Here is a 14812-nt window from a genome sequence, read left to right as displayed (position 1 = left end):
GCTTCTTTCTTTTTAGAAATTCATGAAATCTTGAATTTGCTAACGTGTGTAGTTTTTTTCTGCCTGCTGGTATTTCATTTCAAACTCCTAACCTCTGCATGAAATGACTGTGGCTGGATTTCCTATTAACTTAGAATAGGGGAACTTCAAACTCCAGCTGTCTCCTGCTTTTGTAAATAAAGTTTTATTGGAACTCCACCATACAAGTTAAGTACTGTCTATGGTTGCTCTCACACTATGAAGGCAGAATTACGATGCCCTACAAATCCAAAAATGTTTACTATTTGGCCCTTTTTAAGAAAAAAGTAGTAAAAAAATGGTAAACATGTGGATGTCTGACCTCGACATGAAAGAATCTTCACTTCGTTTGTCCCAGTAATTTCTTTATTTATACAAAACGAATGAAGACAACAAAAAACAACAAAAAATAAATAATCCTCCCTAAAACTTAACTACTTTATCTGCCATTTGCTAAGACCACCCTTCTAGAAGAATAAGCCCATTGCTAGTGGGATCTTTGCAGATCTTCAAACCTTCAGGGATTAGACAGCTCTGACTTAGAGCCTTACTCTTACTGTTGGTTGTCATGAATTGTCTAGTGTTCTCTGATGCTCCTACCTGCCTGATGCCCAGTGGTCATTTCTGTGACCTTTGCATTGAGTTCCATTACTTTCCTTTTACTGAGTTTATATATTTATTGAGATGGTCCCTATTTTCCTGCCTTGCTATTCTTACACTTTTCAACTGGGAAAAACATTTGTCATCTCCATTTCCTTTAGTTCTGGAAAGGAAACAAGCCAAACCAAATTGAAACTGGTTTATTTTTCCTTCCCTATCTTCCCTGCCTCCAGTTTTTATATTATCTGCAAACTTGGAAACTGCATTTCATGGGCTTATGACTTTTACATATAGCATTATTCACAACTGTGGTTCTCAAATTGACCCTGGAGGAATTTCCCTTCTGATTCTCTCTTCCAATCTGAGAAGTTTCCATCTGTGGACACTTTGTGTTGCCCAAGTTAATGCTTTCCAAATAGTTCTTGATTCATCTCCTATTCAACACCACTTTGGAATACTGTCCAAAGCTTTCTGGCAAGTGTAAGCCTTCAGAGGCTACAGATTTCTCTTTCTTGCTGGATCAGAAATGATAGCAAGAAAATATCAGTAGGATGTGTGCATCCTCTCCTGATGCCTGGATTTAGCTAATGATCTTGCATCATATTGTTTCCCTTGAATACGTTTCTACCCCAACTCTTTAAACAACTGCCCAATGATCCTTGCAATAATAGCAAAGCTTCTTTCTTTGTGATGTCCTGGAAGATGGTGTGATACAATGGCCCTATGTCTAGCTGATAATGATTATGGATGCTGACAAATGAGTATCCATTATGACACTATTTCTGTTCTCCTCTACTATGATGTGGATAAGTGGTCCCCAAAGGCCCATGTGTTAAAGGTTTGGTCATCAGCCTATGACACTATTGGGAGGTGGCAGAACCCTTAAGAAGTGGGGTCTAGTGAGAGGAAGTTATGTCATTGGGGTGTACTTTTGAAGGGGATATTGGAACCCCTTTCTCTCCCTACTTCCCAGCTGCCATGAGATGAGCAACTTCCTCTGCTATGTGGTCCTACCATGATATACTGTGCTGCCACAGGCCCAAAGCAACAGCAACAAATGATCATAGAACAAAATCTTCAAAAGTGCGAGCCAGAATAAACCCTTGTGGTTTTTAAGTTCATCATCTTAGGGATCTTGTCACAGTGATGGAAAGCAGACTAATACACCCACATCCTTGCTATTCTGAAGGGAAAAATAAAACTTAGTGCCTGGCTTTGTTAGTATCATTTAACTAGCAAGAAAACCAAGGTTCTGAGAGATTCAGGTGGACTCTAATAGGAAGTGGCAGAACTAGGACCTGTGCCTAAATTGCTCTGATTCAGTTTTACTATTTTCTACTGCTATGGGCTTCTGTGTTAACTGATATAGCATCAGGTGTGCCTCCAGGTGAAGAAAGCAGGAGGAAATAAGGTGGAAACACCTAGACTCAAAAGAGGAAGCAAACAGGAATAGGCAGAAACTCCTTGGCATTAGCCCTTTCTCCATTCCATGTAAGTAGAACATCATTCATGAGTTATATCCTATCCTTAAGGAGAAATAAATATTTTTTCAAATTATCTAGTTTCATATTGTTATTATTTTTTTATGTTCACCTGCATTCCTTTTGAAAACTCCCACAACCTTAAGGAAAGTCCTGTGTAAATGCTTTATGACGTGATCAGCTGTACTGTGGTTATTATGTGACTGTCAGCTCAGTGTTGACCTGATAGTGTTAAATAGTGAGCAAGGATTACCCTGCCAGTGTGATGGTGTCAGCAATATTTATATCTTTCTTAGAGGAAAAGATCAATCTCATCCCAATTTGGTAATACAACCTAGGGTGACAGTTTTGGAGAATCTGACTTTTCTTTTCTATAGTCAGCATTGTCCTTAAAGGTATTTTTTTTCTAGAGTTGGGTTCTGATAAAAATATTGAATGTGTTTGTCCACATTATGTAAGCCTCCTGGTATCAGATGGGGGAAGGGTTATTTACCATATTTTTTTAGCTAAAGGTGTGGTATATGTTGTATCTAAATGCAAATTGGAGATAGCTTTTACTTGAATCTTAACTGAAAAAGTGGTGACAAGTTTTATATTTATCCAAAGTAACTGAAAATCAAGGAGTAACTTAGCTTCAACCTGCTTATATAAGTCTTAGTCTCTAAACACACAATGCATAGATCATTAACCGTAAACACACACAGATAGATGTGACCACTGCAAGGTTTACTGAGTGCTCAGTATGCCTTACAATATGAGTATTTATAGCTGGTTGGGTATATATTAAGGTAGAGATGCCTATAGAAGAAAAGGCTGTCCCTAAAACAAATATGCAGAAATGAAAATGAGAGCCTCATAAGTTGGAAGTTACCTGGCTGGAATATTGAACGTTAATTTTATGCTAGGTTTACTTGACACCAATGATTTTGTTATAAAACAATGGCAAGTCCATGTATTCCACTAAATGAACAGTAAAAAAGGAATACTTCCTAGAATCAGAATGCTTTGGGTTCAAATTCTAGCTCTACATTCATTGAGTGAAAACTTGAGCAAGTTAATCTAACATCACTGTGCCTCAATTTCAACATCTATAAAATTGGGATAGTAACCTTAAAAGCTTATTGTAAGAATATATGCACACCTGAAACTCAATATTAGTGCTCAATAAATGTTAGCTATACTGATGATGACCATGAAGATTTCTCCATGGGTCTGGCTGTGATAGAAATATGGTCTGGATGCCATAAGGTATTTACTCTTTGTACTTATTCACCGTATAGCAATGCTTTTCAAAATGTACAACTTTGTTTGCTAGAATCTGGGTTCCCTGAAACTTCTGTAGTGGAGAACACATAGGCAAGGCAGAAATGCTCATTAAAAGTGTGTATCACTCTGGAACTCTGACATGGTTGCAAGTCTGCAAAGCGGTGCAGACCACAGCCTCCCAGAAATTAGGAAACCTTTTTCCTAAATGCTGGCATTCATCTATCCATTTCTTTGTTTATTCATTCTTTAGTTTTTTATCTGTTGAGTGTCTGTTTTTAGAATTCTGAAGAAAATATGATTAAGACATATTCTTAAACATCTGCCTTGGAAGGAGACTGACATAATCCAGAGGGTAATTTAAAAAAACCAAACAGCTAATTCAAATCAGTGGAAGGGAGTGTAGGGTAGGGTGCTATGTGGGTACTAGAGGGATCATCAGGACCCTTGGGTTCCAAGGGGGTAGGCTCCTTGTGAGGAAGAAGATAATTAGCCAGACAAAGTGGGTTGGATGATCCCAGGCAAATTCATAAACAGCAAGTAATGGGGCATTGCTGGAGAGCAGGGATCAATGTCATAGGTGGAGGATATGGTAAGAGATGAAGCCAGAGAGATAGGCACAGGTTAGAAGATAAAAGGCCTTATATGTCACATAAAGGCATTTGGACCTATGTTCAGGTGATGGCAAGTCATTAAAGAGGTTTAGGCTTGGGGACAGTAGGAACAGGTTTGCTGGAAAGGTGTTCTGCAGTAGCATGGTGAATGGTCTAGAACACAGAGCAGTAAAGGGACAGAGAGTAAACACATTAGGCTTCACAGAGGACCATTGCTGTCCTTGTTCTACATTCCAACTTTTGTTTTTAGTAGTCCCTTTAAAAACACAAAAGCTATTCTTTTAATAACTCTTTATATAACCCAGGTCCAAATTCCAGCTCTACCACTTATTAAGCGTGAGACCTTGAGCAAGTGAACTTAATAGCTCTGTGCTCAATTTCATTGGCTCTTTTAATAATCTTTAAAAAGCCATTGTTCATAACCCTTTAAAAGATGTTAAAGCCACTGGCTGTAATTTGCCATCCTTTGCTCTAAAGAAGGCAGCCCTGTAGCTATGAAGTTGTTGCAATTAGAGTTGACAAAGACAAACCTGAGCAGAGGTAGCCAGATAAGAGGGAAGTAGAGGGTGAGAGGGCTTCTGAGGAGCCAGAGAGTCCAGATTGGGAGATGAAGAACAAAGAAAAATATTCTGGCATGAATGGACAGGGCTATTCCTTATTGAGATAGGGATTCAGGAGTTTAGTTTTAGATGTAATGAGCTGACCTATTTGTGAAGCACCTGGACATGGTAGCATATTTGAATCAAAAGAGAAATTAGGTCTGGTGCTAAATATGTGGGAATCACTAGCATAAAGGGGAACACAGGAGCTACTAACATCACTACTACATGTTGAGTGAGACTCTAGATAAGAGGTCTCCTCTGAAGAGTGGTTGTAGAAAGGAGAAAGAACAGCCAGAGGAGTAGGAAGAAAACCAAGTTCATGTGGTTTTCAAAGTGTCAAAAGAAGTGTTTTTAAGAAGAGGTGCTTAAGTTGGTGCAGAATGCTTATCCAATCAGATAAGCGATGTTTTGACAGAGACAAGTTTCTTCTTTGGTCAGAAAGAAGAAACTTCTGATCAAAGAGGAAACTTGTTGGGGAGGGAAGAACCTTTTCGGAGAGAAGTGTATGCTATATGCAGCCTTAGAACATGATTGGGGCAAGGAGAAGCCAATTTTGTAATAAACTGAGTGGAAATATTAAAACATCCATGATCAATAAACTTGAGGAGTTAAACATAGAAAATAGAATTCTACATGTAAACTATCTTGGGGGTTCAAGTTGCTACTCCAGGGCTGTACTATTAATGCTTTCAAACCATGAAGGTAGCTTCAAGTGTACAAGGCCCATGGCGTGAATCTAGCACATTCTCTTCTCGGGGACTTTGCAGTGAGCAACATGGTAATAGCTGTCAATTACAGATCCACATAACTGGGAGAATTCAGCAATGACAGCAAAGAGAAAATGAGGCCACATTCTCTTGTTTTCAAAACCAGGTGGCATCCGAGGGAAGTGGCATATGCCTGTAATCCCAGCCGCTTGGGAGGCTAAGGCAGGAAGATTGCAAGTTCAAAGCCAGCCTCAGCAAAAGTGAGGCGCTCAGCAATTCAGTTGATATATAAAATACAAAATAGTGGCTCATTGTCAAGTGCCCCTGAGTTCAATCCCTGGTACCAAACAAAACAAAACAAAAAAAAAAAAAGAAGAAGAAAGAAAGAAAGAAAACCAAAAAAACGAACCAAACAGAAAAACCTAGGTGGCACAGGCCTTTGAAGAAAACTGCTAACTCAAGCTGATGGCTGTGCTGAGAAGTCCAGTTCTGCTTCTTTTTCTCAAGTGGCCATACAGTCATCTCAACCTTCAACCAGTCCAGGACTTTTCCAGAAAACTGGTAGCAATTTTGGAATCTAACTTCTCCTCGCTCTGCTTCTTTTATACCCCAGCCTCTTGCATTTTCACAGTCCTGTCTCTCTTCAATTCAAGGACCTGAGTGAATGAAATATTGGGAGGGAAGGCAAGAGGACAGGAGAGTGTGGAAAGGAGAGCTCCCCCGACCCCGTTCCCCCCCCCCCATTTCCAAGGGTCATTTCAGCAGTGAGACTTGTCTACCTCCACCAAGTCTTTTAACAAGATTAAAATCTAGCATGTAGTTCTACTTTGGGATTCACCATCTTCTCTTTTCTCTTTCAGTGCTTCCTAGAGGTGGTCCTGGGAGCTCTGGCTATGGAGCTGTAGAGGAACCTGTTTAAATGTAAATGTAAATTATGGGTTTCTACTACAGAAAGATATTCTGGGGCCAGGGGAGAGTCTGCATACTAACAGGTTCCTGGTAATTATTATGTGCACTGAATTTGGGAACCCTCCTTCTGTCCAGTTATTTAAAGTCCAGAAGTTTAAAGAAAAGTACTCTGCCTGTTGGAGTTTCATGCAGAGCACTTCAAGTGTTTTTTGTTTTCTGGAGAGCAGTGCTCTTATTTCTCATCTCACTTCCTTATACTTATCACTGTATTATCCAGAAAATATTTATGGCATTGAAGGGAATAATGCCCTGGAGCCCTCCACAGCCTCCCAGGTTCTACTCATGCTCCTCTGCAATCCCCCTGCCTAACATCCTCCAGAATTTTCCCTTGGAACTCAGACTAAAACCCCAACTCCTTCTCTGGGACTCTGGTTAGCCTCAAGCCTCATCCCATCCCACATTCCAGCCAGATGACCTTCTTTTAAGGCTCCTTCAACACACAAACTCTTTTCCCTGTAGGGTTTTTCCTCGTCCAGGCAGGCTCTTCTTCCTGACATCACATTCTGGAAACTGGTCATCATTCAGAACTTGATTTACATGTAATCTTCACAGAGTACCTATCTAAAGTGGTCACCAAGTTATACCCTTTCTGTTTTAATTTTCTCCCCACTTATCCCAATCTGGTATTTTCTGGCTTATTTTTCTGTGTTTGTTGTCTTGCTCAATTAACAAATCAATTCATTGACTATTTATGACCTATTTGACTTCCAAGCACTGGGGATACAGCAATGAAGAAAGTCTCTGTCCTTGTGGACAGGCAATCAGCAAGTAAATTATACATTAGATGATGATAAATTCTACTAATAAAGTAGCAGAGTTGAAGGGATAAAGAGTGATGAGGGGTGTGCTTTTTGATAGAATGATTAGGGAAGCTCTCTCTGATGGGTTATTTGAGCAGAACTTGAAATGCATGCCAACTACCAGAAAACCCTCACTCCTGCTTCACTCACCACAGGGTTCCCAGTGAGTTGATGTATAGCTTGCATATAGGAGGAAGATTAATACATACTTATGGAATAAATAATTATGCGTGCCTCTCGCTCAGCACTTCTAATACAGCCTTTGTTTTTTTGGCTTTCTAACTAGATGTTGAATTTCATCAATAAGGAATTAGTCTTCTTTTCCTCTATCCCCAGAATCAAACATAGGGTCTGATATTGGAATGTTTGTGGAATAAAGGAAGAAGAAAGTGGGGATTATGATGAAACAGCCTGTCATAATACACTCAGGGATACTCAGGAAACCACTGCTTGAGAAGTTGACATATGCTTCTGAGCATCATGTGAACTTCATTTCAACTAGTAAATTATACACACACACACACACACACACACACACACACACACACACAGTTGTATCTAAATTGTTAGTGATCCTTTAGTAAAACCAATTTCTTTTAAATGAAGCTTTGGCATATTTCAAAGTTGGAGAAATGGTAGGATTCTCTCAATCACTTGCTTTCTACCTTGAACTGCTCCTGTTAGTTCAGGCTACTTATAGTCTACCTTAATAAAAGTCCTACCGACCCACAGGCAACTGAATCTTACAGATTCACAGAAAGGTAGACTTGAGCACTAAGAAAAAATAAGGCTAACTGAATCATACAATTGGGTATTTTGGCACTTTTCTGTTAGAAATGAATCAGTAGTTCTGAACTGCTACCAGATGCAGTAATGACAAGCAATGACACCCAACACAGAGCAGGTCACCAAGACCCCACAGCAAAGCAGTCCCAGTGGCAGCCCATGCCTCCTACACACTCTCAGCAGATTTTCTCACTCTTTTTTCTCAAACAGAACTTGGGAAAGTATATAGAAATCCAAGCTTCATTCACATTTCTTACCAGCCAGCCACAAGTAAAAATGGAAAAAAATTATAATGCCAAAGATCAGAAAAACAGAAATGTCTTATTTTTCCTAACTGCATGCAACTAATGTACATTGAAATGTGTTTTCAAGGCTAAATCTAGAAAAAGAAATCTTGATGATGTCAAAAATTATTTGTCTCTGGACCCCAGATGCCTTCCCTCTAATGCTACACCAACACCCAATTAATATTCTGGGTGACTGGGGATCCAAGGTGTGCCCTCTGTTGTTTTAGGTTCAACACTTTAGTATCTTTAGCAGCTGGCTGCCATGTTGCTTTTCCCAGAAAGATGCTGCTGCACCTTCTCTACCTTAGGGTTAGGGTTGGACTCTCAGTGCCCATCAAGGTACAAACTAAAAGGCTAAGGCAGTGCTTTCTAAATGCTTCTGGAATTATTGGTGTTCTTGAGATTACTAAGCCAAAAAATTGTTCAGTGATCAAAGGATAAGTTTGGAAACACTGCATTCTCTATTGTCTACTTAGAAAGTCACAACACACACTGGAATGCTTTAAAAAGTTTAAAAAAATGGAAAAAAAATCAAGATAATTTTCAGATGGGGGATAGTTAAATGTATTCAGGAACAATAATCAGTGGTTAAAAAGGTGACAGAGATCTCTACTACTATTATGACGTCTCCTAGACATGTGAAATAAAAACCGAGTCAAATTTCTGAACATGACTAATATCCCATTAAAAAATCCGAATCCTATGTGTGCATATACATTTTTATATAATACAATAAAACACATAAAAATTCTAAAAGGACGTATATCAAATTATTAAGAGTGGTTGCCCTGAGGAATAGGATTGGAGGGATGTGGGAGACTTGCTGTTTTTACTTTATAGATTTGGATATCATTTGATAGCCCTTTTATTACCTTTATAATAAAAATCAAGTGCTATATTAAAAAATAGAAATAAAATGCAGCAGTAAATACATCTGTTTAGCTTTAACTGAGCACTTCTCAAACTCATGTCATCGTTGGACCCTTGGTTTGTGGGATACTCAGAAGCGATTTGTATAGCAAATTCTGAAGTTACTATGCTGAAGACCCTCCCTCATTCCCATCAACATATGGGTTTTAACCTTCTGTGGCTGTTTGTAAATGGGTGGAGGAGGTAGAAGGGACCTTGGAGATTTCCTGGTAGATAGTAACTACTCAGTTATAATAGCAGATGCTTATGGTTATTCTTAAGGTCCTTGCAGATAGTAAAAGAAAAACAAAGTATGTAGAACGTGTGGCACAGGGCTTGGCACACAGGTTGTGCTAAAAATATGTTGTTCTTATTTTTCTACTACCACTGTTGATTTTAACAATACGAATGGCCGTGGCCTAGGAAGACCAGTAAATGGTACGATGCTGTCACCCCAATAAGGACACATCAAAATGGAGACCCCAAGAGATATTACAATAATTAATCACAGGTCCAACTGGGAATAAAAGCTTTCTGGAATAGATAGCCTTGTCTAGTTCAGAGAGAGGACAGGCTTACTCATGGGGAGCAGCAGGTGCTGGCTGCACACTCCCCAGCCTTGTGTGACTACACATGGAGAGTGTGTCCTGGTGTTGAAACTTTTCAGTGGTTCATCTCACAGAGTAGAAACATAATAATGCCTCGGCCTGGAATGTTATCTTTCTGCCAAAAGTTCAAAGTCATCCAGAGAGTATCTCATTCATCTTTGGGATTCTCTGGGGATAGGGGTGAGTAGGCAGTGTTGCTTTTGCCTTATAAAGATAAGAACGTACTGTGTACAGAAATTAAATACCTTGTGTTTGCTCCAACAGTCCATCAGTGCTCAGAGAGGGCCTGAAACCCAGGAGGAGATTCCCAGGCCCTGTGCTCTAGCCCCACCCTTGGAAACACCTCAGAGGATGTGTGAACAGCCTGGTTTGGGCAAGATGTGGTCCCTGGCCTCCCCTCACTTCTTCCCATCCCGTCTTCCACCAAGTAGCTCACCTGTCACTGAACTGAACCTCTTCCCCGTTCCTGGCCCAGCTGATGGTAGGCCTTGGGTTGCCTATGGCCTCACAGTGTAGCAGCACACTCAGTGTCCCGCTGGCCAGCGCCACAGTCTGCCCAAGGTGAGTGACCACCTCGGAGGCGGAGAGCTGCTGGGCAGCCGAGATCTTCCGTAGGATGGTGGGCTTGCGGTGTGGCCGGCGAGAGCCGCCCCCAGCCTCCCCGGAGGAGGTCCTTAGGGAGCTGCTGAAGCCAGACACGTGTTTATGAGGAGGGATGGCCACAGGGGGAAACCTCTGCTCAGAGGGCTTGAGGAGCATGTCCTGGTGCTCAAGGTGGCTACGGAAGATGTCCTGGGCCAGCTGGGCCACCAGGTGCTTGCCGTAGAGGTCGCGCAGCTCCTCGGGCTGCTGGGAGAGGTTCCTGAGGATGTCGTCCAGGCGCTTCTGCTCAGTCACCATGGTGAAGGGCAGGTGCAGAAGGGCCTGCTCGGCATTCGGGTCCTCCTCTGAGGACGTGTTTCTTTCCATGGAGTCCTGCACCTCCCAGGAAGTCAGGAGCTCTCCGGGCCAGCCCCCCTGCTCCAGCAGCCGGGAGACAATGTCGTCGTAGCGGCTCCCTGGGTCAGCAGGGAGGCCCCGCTTCTCAGCCTTGCTGCCGTTGGCGAAGATCCCGTTCTGGTGCTTATGGGTCTGCAGGGCCTCCTTGGGGCTGACCTTCCTCACTGCCAGGGCCTCCTCCTCACTCCGCAGGCTCAGGGGCCGGGCCACAAGCTTATGATTGCCTCCAATGAGCTTAATCACAAACTGCTCCCGGGCGGGTCCTGCAGAGCAGGTGTAGATGCCCGCATCTGAGGGCCTGAGACGATGGATCTTCAGGTAGCCAAAAGGTGCCACTGTGATGTGGGCGGAGCTGATGAGATGCTGGCCATCTTTCTCCCAGGTGATGAGGGGCTTGCGGAACCTGCGCGTGGGGCACCGGAGCACCACGGCCGTCTTCGGAAGCAGATAAGCAAACCCACCCACGACGAAGTGCAGCTTCCTCTGCCGGCGAGTCTGGATGTAAACGTTCCGCGCAGCTGCGATGTGAGGGCTGTGCTTTGTGGATGGCCACCCAGGCCCTGGCATGAGAGGGATGCCAGAGAGACCGAGGAAGAGAAGACAAGGGCAGAGAAGAACCGCAGTGAGATGCAGCCGTGAGAGGGGACAAATGGGACAAAAAGGAAAGAGCTCTTAGGCAGCGATTTCAACGAGGACCACCATTAACAAACACCTCATGGCTTAGCAGAGAAGCTGGCTACCAGCTGTGGACCATCAAGTTACCTCTACCCCTAAACAGAGAACTAACGAGGGGCTGTGGCACCCCAAGCAGCACCCTACTGGGTCTTTCTGGCCTGGAAGCTGAGGTGCAGGGTTCTAGGTGGAACAGAGCCCCCGGGGAAAAGGCAGTTCCTCTCATTAAAAGCATTTGAAAGAAGAAATCAGTATCATAAAAAGAGGCAGAGGATAGAGAAGGGGAATATTTTCTACTAAATGTCTACTTAAGGTCCCGCAAAGTGCCAGCGCCCTAAATTACAGTGAGGAGAGTCCAGAAGCTTTACAACTCTAGGGATTAATATTGAACAGAACAAATCTGCTCAGAGTAGTTTAAAACCCCAGAGTGGATAACATTGGACTTCATTAGGAATATGCTGCCTCTAGCTTCCAGATCTCTGTATGCCAGTGAGTGAACTTTCCCCCCTGCAAACTGCTTTTCCTGGCCACATGTGATTAAGATTCCTTTTCCACCTCCAGCTGAGCTCTCCAGCCTGCAGCCCTCCAAAAGCTCTGCTGCCCAACAATCTGCCACTGGTCTTGGTTTAGGGAAGGCCCCTGCACAGTGGCTGCTACTAAGTGGGGTTCTGTCTCCATCCCAGAGCTCTGACATACTCACTTGCACAGGTTGCCAGCATGCAGGGCCTGATGGAGGAAGAGAAAGGCAGGGGAGGGCACAGGGTGGAATTGACAACTGTGGAGACCCCGGTTTTCAGCACCTTTCGGCAAATGGCACTTCGAGTCTGGGTACCCTCCCCGCAGCTCGTGGAACACTGGTGAGGAAAGAAAGAGGCCAAATGCATAAAAATTCAGGGAACTATAGGCTAATGTTTTTTGTATGGACTCTCAAACTCACCAAAATATGAGAAAAGTGGCTTGGAAAAGCGACAGCCACTGAAAGAGAGAGAAATATTAATTATGAAATAACAATGTGGAATACATGAGATCTTGTAGACACATTCCACGCTAGTATTTTCCACTCTAAAATTTCCTACTGGTATTTTACCTGTTTTTATTTATATGACTTTAGAGGAAAGAGTACAGAGTACCATGTTCAAAGCCCAGCTCAGCATTTTATTAGAAAGCAAGGGATTTAATATCTCTAAGGTGGTTTCTATTTCTTACATTTAATTTAGAAGCCTGTAAATTAAATGAGATAATATATTTAAAAATGCCTTACACAAAATAATGTTAATGTGGATACCCTTCTCCTTCCTTCATAGATAACTAATATTTTGATGCCTACCATCAGACAATTGTTATGAAAAACCTGCTTTGTTTGAAGAAAGTGAAAGACAGTTGCTAGTTTCAAGGAGGGGTCATTCAAATGAAAGGTATGTGTGGGGGTCAAATGTATTGTTAAAAAGAAATAGTATAGTAGGGAAATGCAAATCAAAATGACAATGTCATATCATTTTGTATTCACTAGTATAACCATATTAAAAAAGACAGAAAATGGTAAGTTTTGGCAAGTGGTAGGAAAATGTGAACCCTTTTCATTAGCAAACAAATGAAGTTCTGCTGAGAATGTAAGATGAAACAGCTTCCTACAGCTCCCCAAGAAAGCAGTTTAATAGTTTATTGAAAAGTTCATTTAACGTAGGACCCAGAAATTTTATTCCTAGGTGTCTACCCAAGAGTGGTGAAAATATATATTCACATAAAAACTTATGCAAACGTTCCTGTATTTGTAATGGCTCCAAAGTGAAAACAACCCAATGTCCATCAATTGGTAAATGAATAAACAAAATCTGGTACCTTTATACTATGAAATATTATTCAGTCTTAAAAAAGGAATACAGTTCTTACATGTGCTACATGTAATACATAAATTATATATCAATAAAGTTGTCTATAGGATTAAATAGTAAACTATTTGATAAGAATTCATAATTAGAAAAACAAATGAAGTATTATAAAATTAATGCTAACAATTATCAAATGCTTATGGTCCACTAGGGATGTCCTGACCTAGAACTTGAAGATGGGTGTAACGCAACATGGATAAGCATGGGAGGCAGGGAAATTTCCAGAATAAAGGCAGAAGAATTCAGGGTAGAAGGCCAGGGCAGGCTTAGGGGCAGAACCAAACCTGTTTGAACAGAGGAGCTACCCCAAGAGCATTGAGCAGCTTGACAGGTAGTTTAGGGCCAGACTTTGGAGACTTATTTAATTTTCAGACAGAAGGTTTGGAATTGGTCCACAGGGCAATGGGAAGCCATTGAGGAGGGGAGTGACATGATGAAAGAGGTGTTTTGAGAAGGTGAATCTGGCAACAGTGTGCAGAAAGATGGGAGGCAAGGATGTCAGTGAAGGAGTCGCACACGGACCAGGCTGAGATGATGAAGGCCTGAACTGGGGTCATGGCAGTGTGCCATGTGAACTTGAAAAATGACGGTAAAACCCAACAGAGTTACCTTATATTTTCAAGTTTTATATGCTAGCACACTGAAATGACACTAATCTGTGCAAAGTACTGCGACATAGGCCACTCAGAAAGAAATTTAAGAGGCAAAAGACGGAGAGGAGAATCAAACAGTGCTGCTTTTGTTACTAACAATTGTAGATTACAGATTCCACCCATCACTTATTTTATTGTAAATAAAAGTACTGAATCCAAGGGTCAGGTGGGATGGGGGAAAGGTGGCTGAATGTTTTAAAATCATGGTCATTTTAGTGCTGCCCAAGTAAAAACACGGAAAAATAGTTTGCCTGCAGATCAGAAGATTGCATTATGATTTGGGTCAGTCTAGGGCTTTTTCTAGTTTCAGTCTCCACATCTTTGAAATGGGGAAGCTAAGCCACAGCAGGGCTTAGCTTGCATAACTACAATGGGGAGTGATTCAGGGGATGGGGAGATCCAACCACTGGAAATCTGAAGGTTCCATCTATGCTTCATTTGAAGTGGCTCTCATTCTATCCGTTTTAGAATTTGGACTTCATAGTAACATTTCACTTGTTAAAAGGCTCCTGAGGCTTTAATTTCAAAAGAGATAAATTAGATTACAGGATCTTCCAAGTTCCTTCTCATTCTCAAATGGACTACCCTGACTTTAATTTCTTTTATTTTGGGGGATGGGGACAAGTTCCATAAAAATATGATTTAAAAATATCTAGCAGCTAACTCTTTCAGGAGATTCAAGGGTTTCTTTTAAAGAGAAGGATAGTCTTTTGAGAGGTCTTCCTTTCAAAATAGAATCTGTACGTAATTTTTTTTTTTTTTGAAATGTCTAAAACTTTGGCTTACTTCTGTCTCTGAGGAATTTGATGCAATAACCATGAGATTGAGTCCAGAGAGCTAAGGACAAAACACCCATAGATCATCCAGTTCTCTTTTATCCAAAAGGCATTGTGTGTGTGTGTGTGTGGGGGGGGTATGGAATGAGCATCTCATCTCAGCAAGGGACCACAGAATG

General features: G+C 41.7%; 1 protein-coding gene across 4 annotated transcripts in view; it reads right to left on the bottom strand.

Moving 5' to 3' along the window:
- Adamtsl1 (ADAMTS like 1) overlaps positions 1-14812 on the bottom strand; it is an 876927-nt gene that overhangs the window by 82704 nt on the left and 779411 nt on the right. For all 4 annotated transcript variants that reach the window (XM_078047684.1, XM_078047686.1, XM_078047685.1 and 1 more), the window contains 2 exons: positions 12016-12169; positions 10081-11203 (listed from right to left, as the gene is read on the bottom strand). In XM_078047684.1, coding sequence (XP_077903810.1) covers positions 10081-11203; positions 12016-12169 — 1277 coding nt within the window. The remainder of the gene's footprint in view (positions 1-10080; positions 11204-12015; positions 12170-14812) is intronic.

Source organism: Ictidomys tridecemlineatus, chromosome 4, assembly GCF_052094955.1.
Source record: "Ictidomys tridecemlineatus isolate mIctTri1 chromosome 4, mIctTri1.hap1, whole genome shotgun sequence".
Classification (NCBI taxonomy): domain Eukaryota; kingdom Metazoa; phylum Chordata; class Mammalia; order Rodentia; family Sciuridae; genus Ictidomys; species Ictidomys tridecemlineatus.
This window is presented reverse-complemented; position numbering and strand designations above follow the sequence as displayed.